General features: G+C 40.0%; 1 protein-coding gene across 4 annotated transcripts in view; it reads right to left on the reverse strand.

The window, feature by feature from the left end:
* Window positions 1-23,340, reverse strand: part of CARMIL1 (capping protein regulator and myosin 1 linker 1) — a 304,650-nt gene that overhangs the window by 154,535 nt on the left and 126,775 nt on the right. For all 4 annotated transcript variants that reach the window (XM_043450501.1, XM_043450500.1, XM_043450503.1 and 1 more), the window contains exons 3-8: window positions 22,132-22,182; window positions 16,954-17,013; window positions 8,673-8,794; window positions 1,186-1,283; window positions 774-844; window positions 457-530 (exon numbers count right to left, since the gene is read on the reverse strand). In XM_043450501.1, the coding sequence (XP_043306436.1) occupies window positions 457-530; window positions 774-844; window positions 1,186-1,283; window positions 8,673-8,794; window positions 16,954-17,013; window positions 22,132-22,182 (476 nt within the window). The remainder of the gene's footprint in view (window positions 1-456; window positions 531-773; window positions 845-1,185; window positions 1,284-8,672; window positions 8,795-16,953; window positions 17,014-22,131; window positions 22,183-23,340) is intronic.

Consider the following 23,340-nt stretch of genomic DNA (forward strand, 5'->3'; position numbering starts at 1 on the left):
GATACTGGAAAATTTATTTCCACCAATATATACATATAAACCCTAGCCATCCTGGTTACAGAAAGAAATTGTAAACTAAAAGTCATTTGTTAGGATTTCAGCACAAAGTTCCCTCATAGAAAAATGTTCTAAATGGTTATTAGGCAAAATAGTACTAGAATTTATATACAGGGTAGATTAAATAGACTTGTGGGCTGGCATGAGAACCCAAGAATTAAATTGTTTCCACAGTTTATAAGTTGAGGTATACTCAGGCACCCCCATTCCAAACTCTTTATAGTGATGAACACATCGGAAACAGGAAAAAGCAAAATTCAGAGATTCTTAGGTTCTCCTGATTCCCCTCAGGAAAGGAGTCTCTGGAGACAATGAACACAGTTAAGTACTAACAGACAAGGTCAGCTCTGAAAGCACAATCAGGAGTGAAAAAAAGGAAAGAAAAAATAAGTAGCTTACCTGTGGTCAAGATGACTGAAGTCTTGTAAATTCAATTCCCTGGTGTCTTGTGTCAGATAAATTGTATCCACATCCTATTTGAAACAATTTAGTTATATAAATAGTCCCCTCAAATGATCAGAGATGCAAGAGAGATACAAAGAGAATCAGACAATGACATAGGCAGATTTTTATATAATCTGAAGAAGGAAGATTTTTAAGCAAGCAATGAATGGGGGGCGGGGGGCAGGGGAGGAGAAATAAGCCAAATATTGGAATACTCTCCAGGTGTGTGTGAGACAGTGTGTGCATGCATGCATGCATACAAATACACTTACCCATTGTACTTCTTCCCTGTATGAAAATCCAAGCCAGTCACAAACACAGGCATACATCTGAGAAAATCCACCTGAATCAGACAATAGAAGTGTGACAGGTTTTCGACCAAATGATTTTTAAGGTAAAATTTAAAAGCTTAAATATGGCCGACGTTAACAATGCTGATTATTCTTTCCGTTTGGGGAAAACAGCAAAAATTCTCCCCCGTGTTTTATAGTAAGTACATAGCAGGATGCAATACAGCTTAAATATAGGACGTTTGTCCACCAATCTAAAGTCTGTGCAGTGCTAATTACACCTTAAAAGTAATTGTACCTTTACAGTAGCACACTAGGAATAGACAGACTTAGCTTCCTGGCAAAAGGGCATCCATCCAACCATTTATTTTTTGGTTTTAAAAGGCACGCTCACCACAGGGGCCCTGCTCGGCCACAGTCTGGCTGTCCCACAGAGCTTGGAGGCTGGCCAGTCGCTCAGATGGCTCCATGAAGACTTTTTTCATGATTCTTCTGTAAGGGCAACAATAGCAACGCCACCACATTTAAAAAATCAAGTTTTCTGAACTGCACTCAGAAGTTTATTTTGTGATACACCTTTTTTTCATTTTTAAACAAAGAATCGGTATCATTTTCATTTTGGTAAATATAATTCCATCTTTTTTTGAGACTAGGGAGCTAGAGAACTATAGAAACTTAATAATAAGCTAAAGGTATCTAACAAGGCAAATATTCTCCATGTTATTTAGTTCTTTCATAACATTAATTTTATTAGAGTAGTTAAAAACTGGTGTGTTCCACTTCATAAATTATCTAATAATAATAATTTATGAATTATGTATATATTAAATATAAATTACTAATTTTCAAGGAACTAAAGCACAAGTCTCCTCTTCTGTCCTTCAATAGTACAAACATCCATCAAGAACCTGAGCATCGCACCCTGGAAGAACTGTTCTCTTCGCTCTCTTGTCCTCTGGATTATAATCCTAGGGAGCTTGTGCTTACCAGACTGAAGGCACTTCAAATCAGTTAGCAAATCATGTGGGACAGCGAGGAGGGGACAGAGAAGGCTGGGAGCTAAGTGGGAACCAGGTCACAGGGATACCTCAGAGGTCAAATGAAGGGGTGGGGGTTTCATTCTCCTGGCAACGAGGAGAGGAGCCACATAGAGACGGCACAAGGAGTGTGAGATGAACAGACAGCACTGGAAACAAACATGTACAGGGGTCAGAGAGAAGCCTGGAGCAAACTTTGGAAATAAAGAGAGTAAATAACTTGAGAAATGAAAAAGAACCTCCTGAGACTGTTAAGAGCCCAGGGAGAGTGAAAGTTCTGAACTGCTGGTGGCAGCAAGCTGAGCAGCTGAGGGATCTTCTCCTGCACCTCCCGGCTGCCCAGATGCGGGCTGCAGGCAAGGCAGACTGCTTGCTGCAGTGAGGCAGGCTTTCCAGGCAAGCGAGCCAGGAACACAGTGGGGACAGGAGGAGTGGGGGATATTGACAGGGCCACGCTGAAGTGATGGACACCATGGGGCTTGGTGGACAGGAAGGGAAGGGAAGGCAGAAAGGAGGTGGAAAGAGGGTGAAAGTCAAGGGATTCACGGCCAGGAGGCCCCCCAAAAGTCCAAGTATGGGTACCTCCAAGGAAGAGAAAATGAAATAGACTAGGGACTGTAGCTCAAGAGAGATGACAAAATAATGATTTCACCCCCAGGAGAAGCTGTGCCAGGAGATGACAGGCCGAGGATATGTCCATCAAGGAGGGAAGACGCTGTGAGGAAGGCTGTTGGCAGGTCGGAATCACCCAGGACCATGACAGGCCCTGGGTGCAAAGTGTGAAATAAACATACGAAGTCAAACTAAACATCATTTTTTAATCGTTTTTTTAAGCTAGTTGAACATTATTTTAATCTTTAATGAGTTTAAAGAATGCTGGATATGTGTATAATCCTCACCCTTATGAATTCCAATCACCTTGTAGAGAAAAATGTTCCCAGTCACTTCCATTTTCTAATTGAATGAATATTCCAGATAAAATGTGCTGGAGTCTAACAAGTTGCCTAGTTGTCCTGTTCTACTCCTAGAGAAAACCTCAAATACCTACCCAAACATTTAAGTACAAGCATTCTGCTAGCATTGAAAAATACTCCTACTTCTTTATAATCTTTATGATTAAAACATATGACGATATAACCAACTGAAGTCAAATGCCAGTAATTCCTTCAAATTCTTGGGTAAATTATGATATCCCCTAAATGCAGCATAATTTTTCTCTATTTCACCTGAACACATCTGCAATTAACCCCCACCATTCTGAAAGTTCTTAATTTGGGGGCAACTGTGGGTTTAAGAAGATGTTCATAATGAAAGTGATATGACAGAATCTGGCAATTTGGAATGGTTCACCCTGGTTCAGTACCATCATTCTGGTATTTTCTGGTTACAAGAAAGCAAAGCCAGCTATTATGCAAAGATGGAGTGGAGCAGTTGGAAGCAGAAGCGATTACACAGATGAATTAAGTAAACCATGGACACACTAAACTAGATTTATGTCTGGCTTTAACTGAGATCACATTTGTCTTCTAAAATCTTGCTTTATTTTAGCTGAACTGTAGAGCATGTTGTTTCAATGACACACAGGAGGAAATTAAGCTAGTCAAAAACCAAAAAAAAGGCAGGAAGCTGGAAGGATTAGATATAGGAAGATGGCAGCCTAAGATTATAGTGGCAAATAAACTAATCTGGTTCAGAAACCAGAGTCTAATTTTATTCCCAAAACAACATAGAAAGTCACACTTGGGGGCAGAAAAAAATCACCTGGAGGGTGAGGGAAGCAGCTAGTGTAGACGTCCATGTGAAAGGCTTCCTGCTTGAGGAGGCTACACCTGGCATTTTCCCTCACCTTCAAAACCACTCTCCCAAAGTATCTGTCTGAGCTTTACCAAGTAGCTCTCCTCCTGTAACAGTTCTCATTTTTCTTTTTTTTTCAGAAAGGAAAAAAAAAAAAATTACGTATCAGGGACTAAAGGAGTCTCATGAAACAAGTGTATTTATTTACACAAGAGAGAAACTCATAAGAACTAAACATCCAGAAGGCAGGAACTGTTTCTTTTGTATCTAACACGAGACACAGAAAATGAGGAAAGGAAAAATCTACCCCACATGAGTTATGCCTGCAGCAAAGTAACAGCAAAGAGCCATCTGTGTATGCACCACAAGGCACCCGCTCACATATGCTCACACATACACACACCATGCATGTCAGACAGAAAGACAGACATGAAATTGCTGTCAGAAGAAATGTCATAACACGTAAACCAAAATCCTAGCAAACAGATATGTATTAATACATCCTACCACTTACTAATAGGTGGCACCTAGGCAGTTGAACCAACTACATTTACATTGTGTGTGCTTAGTTGCTCACTCATGTCCGACTCTTTATGGCCCCACGGACTATAGCCCACCAGGCTCCTCTGTCCAGTGGAATTCTCCAGGCAAGAATACTGGAGTGGGTAGCCATTCCCTTCTCCAGGGGATCTTCCCAACCCAGGGATCGAACCCAGGTCTCCTGTATTGCAGGTGAATTCTTTACCATCTGAGCCACGAGGGATTATGTGCATTTAATTTACACAAGAGTCAGAAAATAGTTTATGTGGCAAGAATAGTGAACTCAGTTACAAGCATGCCTGCTCTCTATGCAAACCTCACACTTACATTGCTGACATGGAAAAAAATATACAAATTATTTTAATCAGGTTAAATTAATTGGTTTATCAAAAATTTACTTCCAGCGCTCACCCTATACAACATGTAGCTGTCTCCAGAAAAGGACATGTTTTATTGATGCAAACCACACCACAAAGGGGTACCTACTTCTTTAGAAAAGTATAGAAACTGCCAGAGTCTGTAAAGCACCTTTCCATTGTTGACCCATTAACTCCCGTTTTGCCACTTCTCTTCACAATAACATCATCTTTTCAAACTTAGGGCTTCCCTGATAGCTCAGTTGGTAAAGAATCTGCCTGTAGGAGACCCTGGTCCGATTACTGGGTCAGGAAGATCCACTGGAGAAGGGAAAGGCTACCCACTCCAGTATTCTTGCCTGGAGAATTCCATGGACTGTATGGTCCACGGGGTCACAAAATGTAGGACAACTGAGTGACTTTCACTTTCCTTTTCCTTTTCAAACTTAACCACCTTTTGACTTGAAGAGGGATTTGCAATATCATTCCTATCATGGTAGTAAAGACGCACTGTCCTAACTTACTGACACTAATACCCAGCCAACTTTCACACTGTCATGTATATGAAAGAATAATCCAATATGCTGAAAGCCTGAGAAGAAAATCATGTTAGGAGGTTACTGTTGTCTTACCTAAAAAAAAGGTGTATTTGCCACATTTAACAACAAAAAATCAAATTAAAGAAATGCAATCAATTTACACACAAACATAAAATAATTTAAAAACTCATAAACATCAAAGAATCTCCCTACAAACATCACTCATTTCCTTCCCAACGTGGAGGCTTTCATCCTGGTGCTTCCGGGTAAAGACAATAGCAGGCCATACAGCTGAGATTTGGGGAGCATTTGTTAAGCAGTCAACAGGAGTTAATTTAATCCTCACAAAACTGCATGACTATCATTAGTCCCATTTTACAGAGGACACTGAGGCATGGAGAAGTACATTAATCTGCCTAGAGTCTCACCCCCCCCAAAAATATTCAGACAATCTGACACCTTTCAGTTCCATTTTGGGGCTCTCTTCCCCCAGGCTCATAAAGCAGTGCTACAAGACTGACTCTCCCTTAAGAGTAGCTGTCATTTTATTCTAAAGTTGAAAAGCCCTCACTAGCTCCCTACTACCAATCCCAGAGGCTTTTATTTGGGCTCTCTCCAGGAAGCTTTATCTTTGTCTCACAATGATATCTGCAGTCTCCCAATTCTAACTGCAAGAGGCTGGTTGCTGTCCTCCTAAGGCAAGCAAAGTTGCAGTTGCACCTGCCCTTGCATCTGCCTCTGGCCTCCAACCTCTGCCATTTCCCCCACAGAACTCTCCCTGGGGCCCACTGCCAACAACAGCCAACCTCTCAAAACAAAGAGGAAAAAGTGTGAAAATGTTAGTTGCTCATCACGTCTGACTCTTTGTGACCCCATGGACTGTAGACTGCCAGGATTCCTCTGTCCAAGGAATTCTCCAGGCAAGAATACTGGAATGGGTAGCCATTCCCTTCTTCAGGGTATCTTCTGGATCCAGAGATGAAACCCGAGTCTCAGGCAGATTCTTTACTGTCTGAGCCCCAAGAGAAGCTCAAACAAATCAAAACAGACATTAATCAAACATTATTTTCTTGACATCCCAAATTAAATGAGATTTTCCTTTCTGAAATCTGAAGATAGTTCACTTTCCTTATGTTTTTCATTCATCTATGTTCTCAAGTAAACATCTTCTAAATTAGTTCTAACTCATCCTAATGACTTAATTTACTGTAAAAAAACAAAACAAAACAAAAACAACAACAAAAAAAAGCCCTAAATTTTTAGAGAACAGCCAGGGTTCCTGAAGGCCATAACACAAAACAACTTCCTGAAGCGAAATTCCATTACAAGCATCTCTGTGAAACGGATTAAACAACACTTAGGCTACAAATATTTCCCCTAGTTTCCTCCCAATATCATTGCCATAGAGATGAAGCCTCCAATGATAGAGACTATCACACAGCAAAGATGGAATGTTGACAAAACAATGCTAATAGTGATTTGATGTTTAAATTTAAATTTTCTTCTTTATTTTATGTAAAGATTAAATTTTGCTTATTTAATGAAGTCGAGGAGAGATGTAAGGGAGGGAAAGAGGAAGAGGGAAACATATATATATATATATATATATATACAGCAGAGATTCTGATGCAAAATCTTAATTTTAATTAAACTTCTTCATTTTTTTCCCTACCTGCATTCTGAATATACTCAAGGGAATTGGTCAAATTTTATAGATATTTTTATACTATTTTTATATGTTTGATTTTTAATTTAATTTTATTTATTTACTTTGGCTGTGCTGGGTCTTGGCTGATGTGCTGGCTTTTCTCTAGCTGCAGCAAATGGGGACTACTCAAGTTGTGGTACAGACTTCCCACTGAGGTGGACTCTGGTTGTAGAGCACAAACTCAAGGGCATGGGGAGTTATGGCATGTGGGCTTAGGAGTTGCAATTCCCAGGCTTTAGAGCACAGGCTCAATCGTTGTGGTGCATGGCCTTAATTGCTCTACAGCATATGGGATCCTTCCAGATCGGGAATCGAACCCACATTGCCTGCAGTGGCAGGCAGATTCTTTACCACTGAGTTACCATGGAAGCCCTGTATATTTGATTTTGATCATGGATGCTATTTTCAAAACTAGATTTAAGTAAAACCAGAAATTCAGTTCCTGGCAGGTATCATTTCATTTATACATAGCCAACCTTAGATTATTCAAGAACGGATTATGTGAACTGAGGCCCTGGCTGTGTTTGTCCTGATTCGGCCAGTTCCTAATACCTGTTCAGACTCTTCTTCAATGATCAACCTCTACCTGAGCAAGGAAGCAGGTGAGGGCTGAGGACCCAAAGTTCCCATGATGAGCTCAGGTGATACATTTGATGGACAAATAACTCAACAAAGCTTGAGCATTCCAAGTATAGTTTCATATTCTCCAACTTATTATGAGTGGGTCATTTGACCCTACTGGGCACCTATTTTCTTTTGCTGTTCTGTATTATTTATGTAAAGGATCTATTTCCCTTCCTGACAGCATTGACTACTGGGAACATAGATGAAAAGATACCCCCTTCTTCAATTCTTTCTAATCACAACAACCAACACCAATAGAATTATACATTTCCCAGGCCAACCGTGTGGAATACAATTAAGGAACTTCACAAGTACAGGCAGAACATTAAAGTCACAAGATACTCAGAGTTGATTTTGACAGGCTAACTGTGCATGTTGGGGAGGAAAGCTGCTGTTTCACCTCAGCCAATCTAACTCCCCCTTTCCAACAACCCATGTACTCCCTAAGTACAAACTCTCTTACCCAAGCACATAATCCTGGTTTAAAATGCTTGAGAAAAAAATACGAGGGCATGTCCAGGCGAAATTTACTTCTAGCCTTGACAAGTATTTCAGAAAAGTGAAGAAAATGAAAGAGGCTGTTTGACGTTCAGTTTTGTTTGTAAGTTTCCTCTCACTGAACAGAAAAAATAATAATAATAATAATAAGGAAAATGAAGAAAATAAAATTCTTCGTTAACATTATACTTGATGCCTCCCTATAAAGCATTCAGCCCCAGACATTCTACTAATAGCTGTGAGGAAAATTCATACTAGGGTAAATCTCAGATTGTGTGCTCTGTGATGACCTAGAGGGAGACCCAAGAGGGAGGAGATATATGTATACATGTGGCTGATTCACCTGGTTGCACGGCAATTAACATGACATTGTAAAGCAATTATATTCCAATAAAAAATATTTTTTTTTTAAGTTTGTGTTTTAGTCTTAGCAGTAGAAGTTAAAGGAATACCAAACTCCTTCTTCACTCCCTGGAAAAGGAAATGGCAACCCACTCCAGTACTCTTGCCTGGAAAATCCCATGGACAGAGGAGCCTGGTAGGCTACAGTCCATGGGGTCGCAAAGAGTCGGACACGACTGAGCTACGTGACTTCACATCACTTCCTCACTCCAGCTCTCTAAAGAACAGTCACATAGAAAATCTCAGACACGACACAGGATTGAGCCAGGGTTTTGATGGGTAACGTTCAAAAGAGGAAGGAAGCAGGAGAGAGGAAGCCAATGAAGGGCAAGCGGAAGGCTGTCTGCACTCTGAGGGGGAGCCAGGGCCCCGGGAGAACTCACACTGGGGAGAGGCCAGGGAAGATCTTGCGCAGGTTGGTGCCGATGTGCGCCAGCACCTCGCTCACGTCCTCGGGCGACGCCATCTTCATGGAGATGCTGCACTTCTCAGTCTCCACAACCATCTGCAACAGCCGGGTGGGACACTGCTTAAGGAGGAGTCCAGTTCCTTACATTTCTTTATTTTAAAAACTGTAAACTATATACAGTAGCGCCGCACCCCCTTATCCTTGGGGAAACGTTCCAAGGCCCCCAGTGGAAGCCTGAAAGCAGACAGGACTGAAGCCTATATATATATGCTATATTTTTTCCTATACATACATGCCCATAATAGAGCTTAATTTATAAATTAGGCACACTAAGAGATTGACAATAACTAATAATAAAACAATTATAACCATAGACTATAACAAAAGTTATGTGAATGTGGTCTCTCTCAAAACATCTTATTGTACAAATCTTAACACCTTTTCCATCTTTTTTTTTAATTGAAGCATAGCTGAAGTACAGTATTATATGTTATGGATATAGAAGATAGTGACACAACTTTTAATGTTTGTACTCCACTTATAGTTATTATAAAATATTGGCTATATTCTGTGTTGCACAGTATATCCTTGTAGCTTATTTTCTACCTAATATTTGTACCTTTTAGTCCTTTACCCATATACCATCCCTCCTCCTTCCTTCTCCTTCCCACTAGTAACCATTAGTTTCTCCTCCAGATCTGTGAGTCTGCTTTTTTGGTATATTTACTAGTTTGCTGTAGTTTTGAGATTCTACACATAAATGATACCATACAGTATTTGTTTTTCTTATTTTACCTAGTATGATCCCTCCAAGTTCATCCACATGGCTGTGGATGGCAAAGTTCCATTCTTTTTTATGACTAAGTAGTATTATACTATGTGTGCATGTGCACATGTGTGTACATATCACATCTTTGCTATCCATTCACCTGTTGGTAGAAACTTAGGTTGCTTCCATTCCTTGGCAATTGTAAATATTGCTGAACACTGGGGTGCATGGATCTTTTCAAATTATTATTTTGGTTTTTTAGGATATATACCTAGAAGTGCAATTCCTGGATCATATGGTAGTTCTACTTTTAGTTTTTTGAGGAACCACCATATTGCTTTCCACAGTGGTTGCACCAATTCACATTCCCACCAATCATATACGAGGGTTCTCTTCTCTTCACCTCCTCGCCAGTATTTGTTATTTGTGTTCTTTTTGATGACAATCTTTCTGACAAGTGTGAGGTGGTATCTCATTGTAGTTTTGATTTGCATCTCCCTGATGATAGCAGTGTTTTGCACCTTTTCATGTGCCTTTTGCCCATCTGCATTTCCTCTTTGGAAAAATGCCTATTCACTTCTGCCCAATTTTTAATGAGATTGTTTTTTTGATGTTGAGCTGTATAAGCTGTTTATATATGTTGAATATTTACATCTTACTAGTCATATCATTTGCAAATATTTTCTCTCATTCACTAGATTCTCTTTTTGCTTTGTCAATGGTTTCCTTTAAGGCCTTTTCCATCTTCATTAAGCAGTCATCACACTCTGGCTATAGCTTTGGCAATTCGAGATGCAACAGCAAAATAGCATAAATTTCTTTTTCTTGCCTCATAATTTCACAGATAGAAGATTCGTTCTTACCACGGATATAAGCATCCTCAGCATATAATTTTTTTCTTTCCTTATTAAGTCAAGAACTTTCACCTTTTTATAAAGCACTCTGTGGCTTCTCTTTGGCACATCCAAATTGCCAATATTATGACACTTATGCTTCAGGGCCATTATAAAATAAGGGTTACCTGAACACAAGCACTGAAATACTGTGACAGTTGGTCTGATAACCTAGCTGGCTACCATGTGACTAGTGTGTGACCAACACTGAATGAAGAGATGATTCAAGTCCTGGGTGGGATGAGGCAGGACAGTGCAAGATTTCATACATGCTTCAACAGCATGTATGTCAGACTACTCAGAACAGCATGAAATGTGAGACTTATGAATTGTTTATTTCCAGATATTTCCACTTTTCCAACCATGGTCAACCATGGGTAACTGAAACTCTGCACAACGGGATACTTCTGTGCTCACGCGGATATATACTAATAGAATACCAGATTTTAAGAGGACATTTCTTCAAATAATGCTCTTAATTTTAAGACTCAAAGAACTGTCTGGGTAGAGTGGTTAGTTTGTCAGAAATATCCAGAAACTGAAGCAAGTGTCTCTTAAGGGCCAAACTGCAGATTCAAACAGATCCCCTCTATGATGGAGAGTGAATATCCACATTTGTGGGTGACTTCTCCTTTTACCAAGATTTTACCTTGACTTACAAAGTCTGTTATATCCCTACCATCTAGTGTAAGTAAGAATACCTCCTTTGGTGAGTACAGGAGGACAAGCTGGTAGTTCCATTTTTTGAAAACATGCTTTAAAAACAAGACATCATGAGATATTTAAGTAAAAGGGTAAAATCTTTTCCCTGATAACAAAAGAAAAATCGCGTGTTATAAAAGCTTCAACTTTTCTAAGAGAGGATATTTAGAAGGGATTGTACAAAGGGAACAAGGTTAATAAAATTCATGCTAGGTGAAGACTCATTTCTATAATTATCTGCTGGAGATGTCCAAAACTTATACCAAAATGCTAAATTGAGTTCATATAGCTAGGCTTACAAATAAGTATAAAACAACCTGATAGGAAAGGGTAGGTCACAAAAGAGACCTTAGACTGATTAGAAACACATTCCAAATAAAAAGTTGTTCAAGTCACTTCTTTTTAAGGGTAAAAAGATACCATTATCTTAGATCTCAAAAATATTAATGTAAAATGCAATCCCTTTGATGATCACTGCATCAAAATATCCTTGTATATTTACTCCCTGTTGCTACTTAATCTGTACAAAAATATGATGGGGAAACTCTACCCTTAATGTGCAACTAAACAACTGGATTTAAAAGAAGCTTCTAGATTCGCTCTATGTGTGTGTGGTCTTATGTGCAACTCCATCCTATCCAACTCTACAACCCCATGGACTGTAGCCCACCAGGCTCCTCTGTCCATGGAATTTAGGTGGTCCTAAAATTAGCTTCCTGGTGGCTGAGTGGTAAAGAATTATCTCTGGTTCAGGAAGATCCCCTGGAAAAGGAAATGACAACCCACTCCAGTATTTCTGGCCTGGAAAATCCCTTGGACAGAGAAGCCTGGCGGGCTTACAGTCCATGGGGTTGCAAAGATTTGGACATGACTTAGCAACTGAACAAAAACAAAAAAATCAGCTGAATTTTAAAAAATAATCTGTATTTCAAAGTGCTTATATTAAAAGAAAAAGCAACCCAATTTCTTTGTCGAAATGAAATCTAAGAAAAAGACTTAAGTAATTTAAGTCCCTAAATGTTACTTTTTCATAAGTACCCTTAGAGGAATCTGTTAACAAGTATTTAATACATACCAGCTTTGTAACAATTAGTTGGCTCCCTGTATAAAAAGCATTTTTTTAATCCCAATTTTCACCACAGCACTGCCTTTGAAATTCTCTAGACAAAGACTTCATTGGTCTTGTAGAAGTTGGTCCAAGAGATATTTATCCCAAAAAAGGCAGCAAGCAATCTCGTACATGGAGGTGGTTACTGATGTGACACTTCAGTGATATATCCTGAGTAAGGCTAAAGCTGCTGATGCTTCACACACACCTATCCGGGCATATGTATGTTTTAAAAAGCCAGATACTCAAAAAAAATTTTAAAAATAAAACGCCAGATACTCTGTGATACAACCTCCTTGTCTATGTTCCACACCCCACCCCCAACCTTTCCCACAACAGGTAATTATATTTTTCACTATAATGTACTACTTCTTTCATCACATCTAGCACATCTATTCAGTTCATAGTTTGGGTATGGATAATTAGTAACTAGCTTATTCTAATTCCACTTAATCTTAACACCTAATCATCCTTAATTGTACAAGATTGAATAGAATGACAGGGAAGGAAAAAAGGTGACAGGTGGGAAGAATTGAGGCCTTCGAATTCAACCTCACATAAAAGAATTCATCCAACCTTGCATAATATGTCACCACCTTTGCATAATGTGAAGATGACAACAAAGTGATAGAGGTGAGACCAACACAGTAAATCATTTCATCAGAAAAATGAACTCCCTCTCAAATATCCCTCGCCCTCCTACTTCAGCTGAGGGTAAAACAGAATGTTTGAAACAATTATTGCTTTGACACCTAGTAGAATATATTCCCTGAGTCCAATACACATTTAAAATAGCAGTCAGCACTGTAAACACTAGTATCCTATTAATATTTAAGATTCAAGTTTCTAACCCCACTCTGCCTCTTGCTTAGAACCACCTGAGTCATCTTTAAGAAAAATGTTCTTACTAAAGTCCACCAACAGATCTGTGAAGCGTTTTTCTTGCAACGGAAATAGCTATAGGTGGTTCATCAAAATCATTCTGTGACACAGCAAACAACCTTATAATGAAAAAAAAAGGAAAAAAATTTAGCAGCTATTTCAGTTCTATAAAAAATGGTCCAAAAATTCTATAACTATAAAACTATACAACCACTGATCTCTATTTATCGACCATGATAGAAAGAAAACTTGAACATCAGAAAGTGTTATGGCAAGGAGACTTGCAAAATAAGATGACATTCTCCCACATTTTCACAAGAAGGAGGAAAAGAACAATAGTAAAAGTCACATTTCACAAACTCAGCACCAAATTCACTCACTCTAATATATCATGAAATGTATATGTCTCCTTGCATCTTATCAGAATTTACTATAATTAAATGATAAAATTTCAGTGACAGAAAAGTTAATAAATCCCAGAAAACACTAAAAAAAAATGTTCTGTTCAAGGCCAGTCAGGCAGATGCCATCATTCTTATGATTTCACATCAGAAAAAAAAAAAATCCAGAGACATCAACGGTCCTGAGGTAACACGGGTTATTCGTTCTCAACCTGTGGGACACAACAGAACCAAATGCCCACCTCAGACATATGGAATCCTAAGTGTCGTGAGTGAATACGTGGGTGTGTGTGTATGTGGCAGAGGAGGGGGTGCGGCTGCTGGAGGTGCATTTTTTTCATTTTTTATACAAATTTTAAAGGGTACACTCCACTTACAGTTATTGGAAAATATGGGCCATATTCCCTGGTCTGTACAACACATCCTTGTAGCCTGTCTTACACCCAACCGCTGAGGCATCGGTATTTTTAAAAAGCACCACAGGCAATTTTAAAACGTCAAATCTTGAATCCCACCAAGTGACTCATATTGCCAGTGTCTGGACCCTTGTGAAAACAGTCCCACTGTTGCACTGTATAGTGATTTTATTTTCCAGGTCCACACCGTGCATAAAGTCAGCCTGAAGTGATGCTGCAGCGCTGCCGTTGTGGTACTCACAGCGACAGAACAGCCCCATGGGGCTGAGGAGATTGCCTTAGCCCTCATTCCTCTGAATGCTGGACATACTGAAGGCGCAGACCGTGAGTGTGGTAAGATCAGTTTCAGCAGCCACATGCGAAAATTCGTCTTGCTGTATCAACATCCTTTCTCATAATTAAATAGCACAGTCTAATCATATTCTGAATATAACCTTGGCATTGACATTTCAATAGCACCCTTCTGTTCCCATCACAACCCCAAAATCATAAACATAAACATTCCTGAATTAAGACCATCAGGAAGGCCCTGGCTATGTCATCATTCATGAGTGATCACTCCTGCATATGTTTGCCCATTTGGACAAACATATGGAGCTGTAATTTTCCTTCCAAACTCCAGTTCCTGGAGAATGATAAACACATAGGATAAAACATTGCTTTAAGATGAACTATGGAAAAGTTCCAAGGATTTGTATATAATCTCAATCAACATAAAGTGACAATTTCGACAATTTCTTTTAGGAGCGTTATCAACAAACTACACACACACACATTTTCTTTAGAGCTGTTTTTTTTTTTAAGTAGAAGGAAATAAAAACATCAGAGTAAGAATCAATGAAATAGAAAACAATCAATGAAGTCAATAAAGTCAATACAACCAAAAAGCAAGTTCCTTGAGAAGACCAAAAGAATTGATAAACCTCTAACCAGACTGCTATGGAAAAGAAAAGAGAGAAGAACCAAATCATCAACATCATGAAAGGTATTCTACAGATAATTAAACGCTAACAAGTGGATACTATGAACAACTTTATATCAGTAAATTTGACAGATATATAAGACTTGTATACCAAAAGCTACAACAAAATACTACCAAGATAAATTTTAAAAGACCTAACGACATGGAGAAATAATTTTCTTGGATCAGAGACTCCATTTTACTAAGACATCAGTTCTCTCCAAACTGATTCATAGACACAATATAATCCCAATCAAAATCCCAGCAGGCCTTTTTGTAGAAACTGAGCTGAGTCTAAAATTCATATGGAATGCAAAGAACATAGAATCACTAAAACAACTTTGAAGAAGAAGAACAAAACTGGAGGACTAACACTATCTGATTTCAATCCTTGCTATAACAGCCACAGTAATCAAGACAATGCAAGATCAACGTAAGGACAGACAAATAGACTAGAAGGACAAGATTAAAGGGACCATGGAGACCAGGAAAAAACCAATATTTATGTGTACAATTGCTCTTCAAAAAAAGTGAAAATTCAGTGGGGAAATGACAGTTTCAAACAGACACTACTGGAACAAGTAGAAATATATACATAAAAAAATTGTTCCACATATTGCTTTATATACAGAAATTATTAATACTTCAAAATGGATCATAGACCTAAATGTATAACTTAGAGCTATAAAACACCTGAGAAGATATAGACCTTCTGTGACCTTAAGTTAATCAAGAATTTATTCAATATGATGTCAGCATGATCCATGAAAGAAAACAGACAAACTGAACTTCATCAAAATTTTAAAATTCCACTCTTTGGAAAGCACTGTAAATAAAATGAAAAAACAAGCCGCAGACCAAGAGAAAATATGTACAAATCATATGTTTGATAAAATGTACAAAGAACTAGTAAAAAAACAAGAACTTAATTTTTAAAATGGCAAAAGATTTGATCCAACACTTGAACAAAGATACATGACAGCAAATAAACAGATAAGACGTTCAATATCTTTAGTCACTAGGAAAATACAAATTAAAAAACTACAAATCTATTAAAATGGCTAAAATTTAAAGCACTGATCATACCAGTTTGCAGAGGATGTGAAGGAACTGGAACTCTTACACAATGCTGGTGGTGATGTAAAATGGTACAACCACTTTGGAAAACAGTTTAGCAGCATCATAAAAAAGATAACAGATACCTACCATACAATTCAGCCATTCCACTCCTAGATATTTACCCACACGAACTAAAAGCCAATGTCCAATCAATGACTTGTAAATAAATGCCCACTGCACCTTTGCTTGTCAGCCAAAAGCTAGAAAGGACCCAGATGTCCATCACTAGATGATAAACTGATACAGTCATACAATGGAACACTATTCAGCAATAAAAAGGAATGAGCCATTGAGATATGCAACAAAATTAATCATTCTCCAAATAAATACACTGGCTAAGAAGGGGCACACACACTATGATTCTACTCATAGAAAATTTCAGAAATTAGTGGCTGAGAGCAGATGCCTATAGAAGATTACAGATGAGGAGGGGCAAGAGGAAATGTTTACTAAGATGCATGAGAGTGATGCATGGGAGTGATGAATATGTTCAGTATTTTGGCTGTGGTAATTGTTTCATGGGTCCACATGTCACAGCTTATCAAACTGCACACTTCAGTTGACTGCATGTTACAGTTCAATAAAGCTATCCTTTAAAATCTATATTTTATTAATATCAAAAAATTCTCTTAATCACTCTATTCCCAGAAAGATCTTACATAGTATTGTAGAATAGCTATGAAATTTTAGTGCTAAAACTTGTACCACATTTCTAAGGAACAGTACTCTCACATCTACATTGCCAGGTAACATAAGAGCTCATTAGGTCTTTCCACACTAAATTAGGAGAGTGAACTGCTTCCTTTTATCACAAACTCCTGACCCCTGCCCACCCAGCCCCTGTTCAGTCTCTCATTCAAAAACTCCATTTTCCCTTATCTTGTTTTTCCACATTATCTCAAGAAACTTTCATTAGTGAACCAAACAGAAGGTATTATATGGTTTCAGAAACTCAAGAAAGGTTCTGACCTTGGAATAATGACAAACAGGTTGTTCATACCCACCTGAGCTGGCTTGCTGCAGATGACACCGTGAATCTCCAAATAGCTGAATGTTACCTCGAGCTGCATTGAGGGAGGGGGAGGAAAGACAGACCTGTAATAAGGGTGTTAAAACCTATAATTCAAAGTAAAAAATGCTACAATTAGAAATAGTCCAAGTGCAAACAAAATATTGGGCATCTTCTGAAGGTAGGCTGGTTTAATATCTCCATTCATTCAATATGACATGACCTTTGACCTATCATATTTCAAAAAAAGCATTAGTAACTTTCCTAAAGGGCCAAAAGGAAATGCCAAGTCTGACTTTTTAAAATTTCATCCAAGGACAAACCCCATGGAAAGTTTCTGTACTTCTACTCCATTATTTATTTACTGAGGAATGACTATGAGGGAGCCATCTAAATAGACTTTTTTCTCTTATTTCAAGATGTTACTTTAGCAAGTCAGATCAGGATAAAGACACTGTTGGTTTTCCCTTCTTTCTAAACCCTTACCCCTTTGGGTTACATTCTGACCACTTATTGGAGTCATCATTCTTTCCACTGTCTTTCATTAAAGTTCCTATTTTAAATGGATTTAGGAAAACACAGTATTTAGGAATTTTAATCTGTGCCCCAATGAAACACAGTTATTAATAAATAAAATTCTTCTGTCTCTGTATATGCATAAATTATGATTTATTTCCTATTTTAATAACACATGCTCCTTCCTCACTTCTCCTATAATCAGCACTTTTTTTTCTTCAAAATATCTCCAGTCTCTCTTTGCCTATTTTTCCTGGAAAACGGCCACTAATCTTTCTCCCAGTTTTTCAGTGTTTCATCTGAATACAGCAAACAGTCACAGAACTGAGGACTAAAGACAATGGGCAGAACTGAGTTGGATCAGTTTATTTCACTCTCTTGCTTTAAAACTAGAAAAATAATGGGGAAAGAACCAATCTAGAACCACACCCATAGGACCCATAGCTCTGCCTGCTGGTACCTTTATACATTTGGTAGTATCAATTTTAGAACAGAGGACCCCTGAATCTCCAGTTAAATGCTTTGAAGTATGAAGATGAGGGCGGGAGGTAGAAAGATAAACTCATTGCTTCATCATTGACATCACTGAACCAACAGATAGTTACAGAAGGCCTACTGTGTGCCAAGATGGGCAAGAGAAATAACACATTTATCTCGTCCTCCCAGAGTTAAATGCAGTCTTGGAGGCACCTCTTAAACATTCAATTAGAGTGGATGTCTTCTTCCCTATCAAGATCAATACTTGGTGAGGTCTGAAAACTCATTTAAAGCAGGGAATTAGTTTCTAAATAAAGCATATCTCTACCTTCCCATGTATTTCAAATTAAATCTTATAAACATATTTTCATCTGCCAGCCTTGGACATAGTGTCAAAGTTTCTTCTTTGAGTCAAGCCCCTTGGGCTGGCCCCTCAAAGGCATTTCCTCTGTGGGCCACACTTGTAACTGCAGAGCACCCAACTTTCAATGAAGCTCTTTAAAATGAAGTGAGAACTTGAAGACAAGGGAAAGCAACACGAGGGTGTAAGTTCTCTAGGTTATTATATTCTCCATGCCCCTGGCCATTAACAGATGCCTGGTCCTTAACATGACAGTAGTATTTTAAGTGAATTATTTGATCAACATTCAATACTTCACAGATGCTCTCTCTTTTTGCACCTATTTCGTTGATATGTGAAATACATATATTTTTAATTTAAAACTGTAATTATAACTGCTGTGAATAGGTTTGGAAACAAACCACGGACTCTTAGTGGGCATCTCATTCAACTGGTGGGGACAGGTGTCTGGAGAGGACCTGCACTCTCTTACAACCTGGCAGCTAGGAAGACGCAGCTGGCAGCGGTCAGCATCACCGGGGCTGGCATGGGCAGCTGTGGCCAGTCTGGCTGGGAGAGGTCAGCTGGAGGTCAGTTAAGATGCTCCTGCTGCCCCTCAGGGCTGTCCCTGGAATAAACCAAGTGCCAGAGAGCCAGGAAAGCACTGAGACATTCCAGCTAGGCCCTGAAGAACGACTTCAAGTGTGTCCAACAAAGAAAAATGGAAAAGGGAAATCCAGGCAGAAGAAAAAGAATCTGCAAAGGCACGGAAGGATTCAGAGAACGAGGGCAAGGCTGAAATGGGAAGGAGACTCTGCAGTTTTGGGGATGAGGAAGGGAGGACAGGCTGAGTCTGTTATTGATCATAACAATCAAGGGTTATTGATCTTAACGATCAATGAATGGTGAGGAGGGGAGTCCCTGAGACACACAGACTGATGTCATAACCAGCTCCAAGGCATTCTCTCTAATCTCACCCATGGCTCTTTTGAATAGGCCTGTGCTCTCAACCCCTGTCGCTGAGGTGCCCCTGACTCCAGGCCACCCTGAAGACAGCTTAAAGAACACCACTGAGCAGGAGCAGGACTAGTGAGAAAGCGGAGACACAGGCGGGCGCAGGAGACCTGGGGCATCTTTAAGAGAGAGCCACAGACACTAGGAATCGGTTAGGGAAGAGGAAGGAATGGGCCCAGACTATCAACAGCTCTCTCGCCATCCTCTCACTCACCCCACCTCTACTCCCAGCAAGACAGGCCCCACCCGACAGGCAGCAGAGCGAATCTAACCATGATTATATGACGCTCCTGCAGGAACTCCCACTATTCTGCACGCAGTGACCCGTGTCGTGACTGCCCATCTTTCTGGCCAGTTTCCCCTCCTCCGGAGCCGCCTCCTCAGTCCTGGGCCCTCACCCCAGCTCCCCAGATGCCCTGTGCTCTTGTCAACTGGTAAACCTCTGACCAGTAGCAGACTCCTTCCACTGCCTGGTTGACATGGGGTCATCTTCCAACCCAGCTTCCCTGCGGACACTCCCCTGACAATAACCCACTCCCATCCCCCTAAGCAGAATTGGGGCCTTCTGGAGGGAATGGCAAAGTTCTATTTCTTCATCTGCGTGTGACTGCAGAGGTCTCCGCTCGGTGATTAATCACGGAGTTGCACATTTCTATTTTGCACATTTGACTATAAAGAGAGAAAAGAAAATGTTTAATTAATCAGTCCTGAAGAAAAGAGAAGAAACCTGTGCGAAAACCAGAGGCTGTTGTACACTACTGTTCTGAATATAATTATTTCCCCAGAAAAATGAATGTCATTGACACTGGCTCTGCTTCTTAACCGAGGTATGCTGTGACACATGGAAACCAACCTCCTCTCCAGGGCAGCCTGCCTGCGGGTCACTCTGAGAGAAGGCTGCCTTTCTTTCTTTGTGATGCTGACAACATCAGACATCAGAACCAACGTCCAAATTGCCCTCGCCAAGCCGGTGTGAATGTTATAAAAATCATGGGATAAAGTGGCCATTTGCTCAAGAGCAGAGCAAGGGAGGGGCAACAGAAGGGAGACACGTGACTCTTCAAGAGGTGACACCCCTCCTGCTGCGTCATAACATTTTTAATTAGGGTAAACATATCATTCAGGAGCCTTCCAGTCAACAGACTGCTTGACTATTTTCCTTCCACAATTAACTTTTCACCAGCACGATAATGGTTAACTCACTTCCTTCTATCCTGCCTTCAGGCACTTTAGCGTACAGGTAATTTAGTCCAAAATCATTTACATAATAACTGATTTCATTTATAACACATTATAAACGTAAAGCCTCACTCTGTATTATCAAAAGGGGTGGGATAATATAAAGTCTCATTCCTTAGGGAAACTGTGTAAAATTTAACATTTGCATGATTAGAAAGAAAAAAGGCATCAGGTACCCACAGCCTTTGATTAGCAAATAGTGGGTTGGCACCTTCTCAAAATTCAGCGGAAATCATGCAAATCATTAGTCTGTCAGTCCTGCAAGGTCCACTTCATGACAGCACTGTGTCCAGCACATAAGAAAGTATTCACAAGACTGTGGCTAAATATTGAATTTTAAAAAGAAAGGACTAGAAACATGATGCAACCCAAACATCATAGTCCAATGAGGCTGAAAGCATCTTCCAAACCTTCCCCATCTTCCTGGGTTTGTCGGCAAGTGAGGCAAGTTCAGCTCAGTAGAAAGCTGAAAAGAGGCGGCTAGTGAGTCTAAATCTTTTCCCATTCATTACTTGCAAATACTCAGATAAGCCAGCTTTGTAGTCTTTGAGCTCTTTTCTAATAGCTCACCTACAAGGCTGCTGTGAGAATTGAGTGAGATAATGTACTTAAAATATACTTGGTAGATAACTAACTAAATTCTGGTGATAACAATGTAGTTTTAGGGATGCAAAGCCCCTACTCCCAAGGTTGATGAGAACCATGCACCTGCCACTAACTGGTGTAGGCTTGACCTCAGGCAAGCTACTGTCCCTCCCTGTGCCTCAGTTTCCTCATTTGTAAGACAAGAAGAATGATGAGACCTACCACATGGTTTTCATAACTTGTTTTTAGGGAGGTCATCTTATTTACTACAACAATTTTCAATAAATGTAGTTATCATTATCTTTTTAGGGGGAAAAAAAATCCCAATTTCTTGTTACCATTCAATTCATATCCTATAAAACGGGTCAAAACCTTTCTGTGATCATAAAGAAAATAAAAGAAGTGATTATGGTGCCTAATTCACAAGTTATCAGTTCAAATGTTAATTTGCACCCTATAATGAAGGACATCTTATAGAAAATGTTAGTCTTTTTTAAAGAACCAAGTGGTATCCTGTTATTTTCTAGAGGCAACACCTCTAAAACTATATTTTTAGTTATTTTTTAGAGGCAACACCAGACTCCTCCACCGAGGAGGACTGGGTGGCTACATTTCCGGTCATACACTCTTTATGAGTTAGGACAGTTATTCCCCATGTGTCAAAGCCTTAGGAAAATGGGCCATTATTAGACCCAAGGAAATAAGAACCAGACTTGAAGAAAGTGTAAACCCTGCCCCAGTTGAGAGGAAAATCACTGAAATTCACCAGCCCTGAGGATACAGAGCACGAAATGCTTCACTGCTTTTCTTGGATGCTCTACACAGATAGGGGGACAAAGGAGATATGCAGGTGCTTTCGGGGGAGGAGGAGGGAAAATAAGGTTGTGCAAAGAGAACTCTGGACATACTGGTCTAAATCTAAGTCTATGCAACTGAGAAGCGAGTGTGTGTTGTGTTGGGCTGTGTGCGTGTGTTGGAAAGAGAAAACTCATCAACACTCACCTTGGTGGGAATTCGCGCTGTGACCAGGAAGGCTCGGCATGACGTGAGCACCTGTAAGACAGAAGTGGCGGCATCAGTATGGATACCAGAAAGTGGGCTGGTGGGCTTTGGTGCGACCCACAGGCCGTTAGATACAACAGCCTGGAGAGGCTGGGCTCCTGAGGCTTCATGTAAGACTAAGTGATCTGGGACAGCTTATCGACCTTGTAGGATTATTAACTTTACCCTAAGAATCACTGGATGAAGGGCTGAATTGAACAGATCACCTGCCAAATCTCAAGACAAGCAACCAGTCAGCAGCCCCAAAGAGCCACAGATTACTCCAGTTGAGGAAGCAAGACAGGGCTCAGAGATACTAAAATACATATGTTTTATGCATACCAGGAGCCCCACTATCTCAACAGCAAACTTAATGAAAAAGCCAAGTACTCATTCAGCTTTCCAAAATACAACTGCCACCCAAGATTGCCCACTTGCTTTCTGTTCTCTGTCCACTAGCTGATAACATTTATATAATGCACAGGCAGCAAAACAGGCTATTGTTCCAAGAAGTCAACCCTGACTCTGCTTCTCTGCTATGCCTGTCTTAGTCCTAGAGAGCACATTTATGGAAGCTTCCATTCCAATTCTCAGCCCATGGGGTCCCGTATACCTATAGGTACCTCTTGCCTAGCAGGTGCCCTAGAGAATACTAAGGCTGGGAATAATCTGAACTCCTAGTTCACACCTGAAGCAAAGCTCCCAGGCCACCCACCACTTTTAGTGTCCAAATGTGCTGCTCTGCAACCCAGAGGTCCAGGCAGGCCTGGGGGGTGGGGGGGGGCGGTCTTTGCAATAAAGAAAGCAAGCGGACCCCAACACTTCTCAAGATCTGATGGGAGACCTGTCTTTGATTTTCCAAAGAACTCCCCTGTCCCTAAGTTGATATTTAGTGACTAATGCACATGGGCTAGTCTAAGAATGTTAGATTTGGACAAAACTGGCTTCCCTGGTAACTCAGATGGTAAAGAATCTGCCTGCATTGTGGGAGACCTGGTTCGATCCCTGGGTTGGGAAAATCCTCTGGAGAAGGGAATCACAATCCACTCCAGTATTCCTGCCTGGAGGATTTCATGGACAGTGGAGCCTGGTGGGCTACAGTTCACGGGGTTGCAAAGAGTCAGACATGACTGAGCGACCACACTTAGAAACCATAAGTCAGGGAACCTG

This window comes from Cervus canadensis, chromosome 28 (genome assembly GCF_019320065.1).
Source record: "Cervus canadensis isolate Bull #8, Minnesota chromosome 28, ASM1932006v1, whole genome shotgun sequence".
Lineage (NCBI taxonomy): Eukaryota > Metazoa > Chordata > Mammalia > Artiodactyla > Cervidae > Cervus > Cervus canadensis.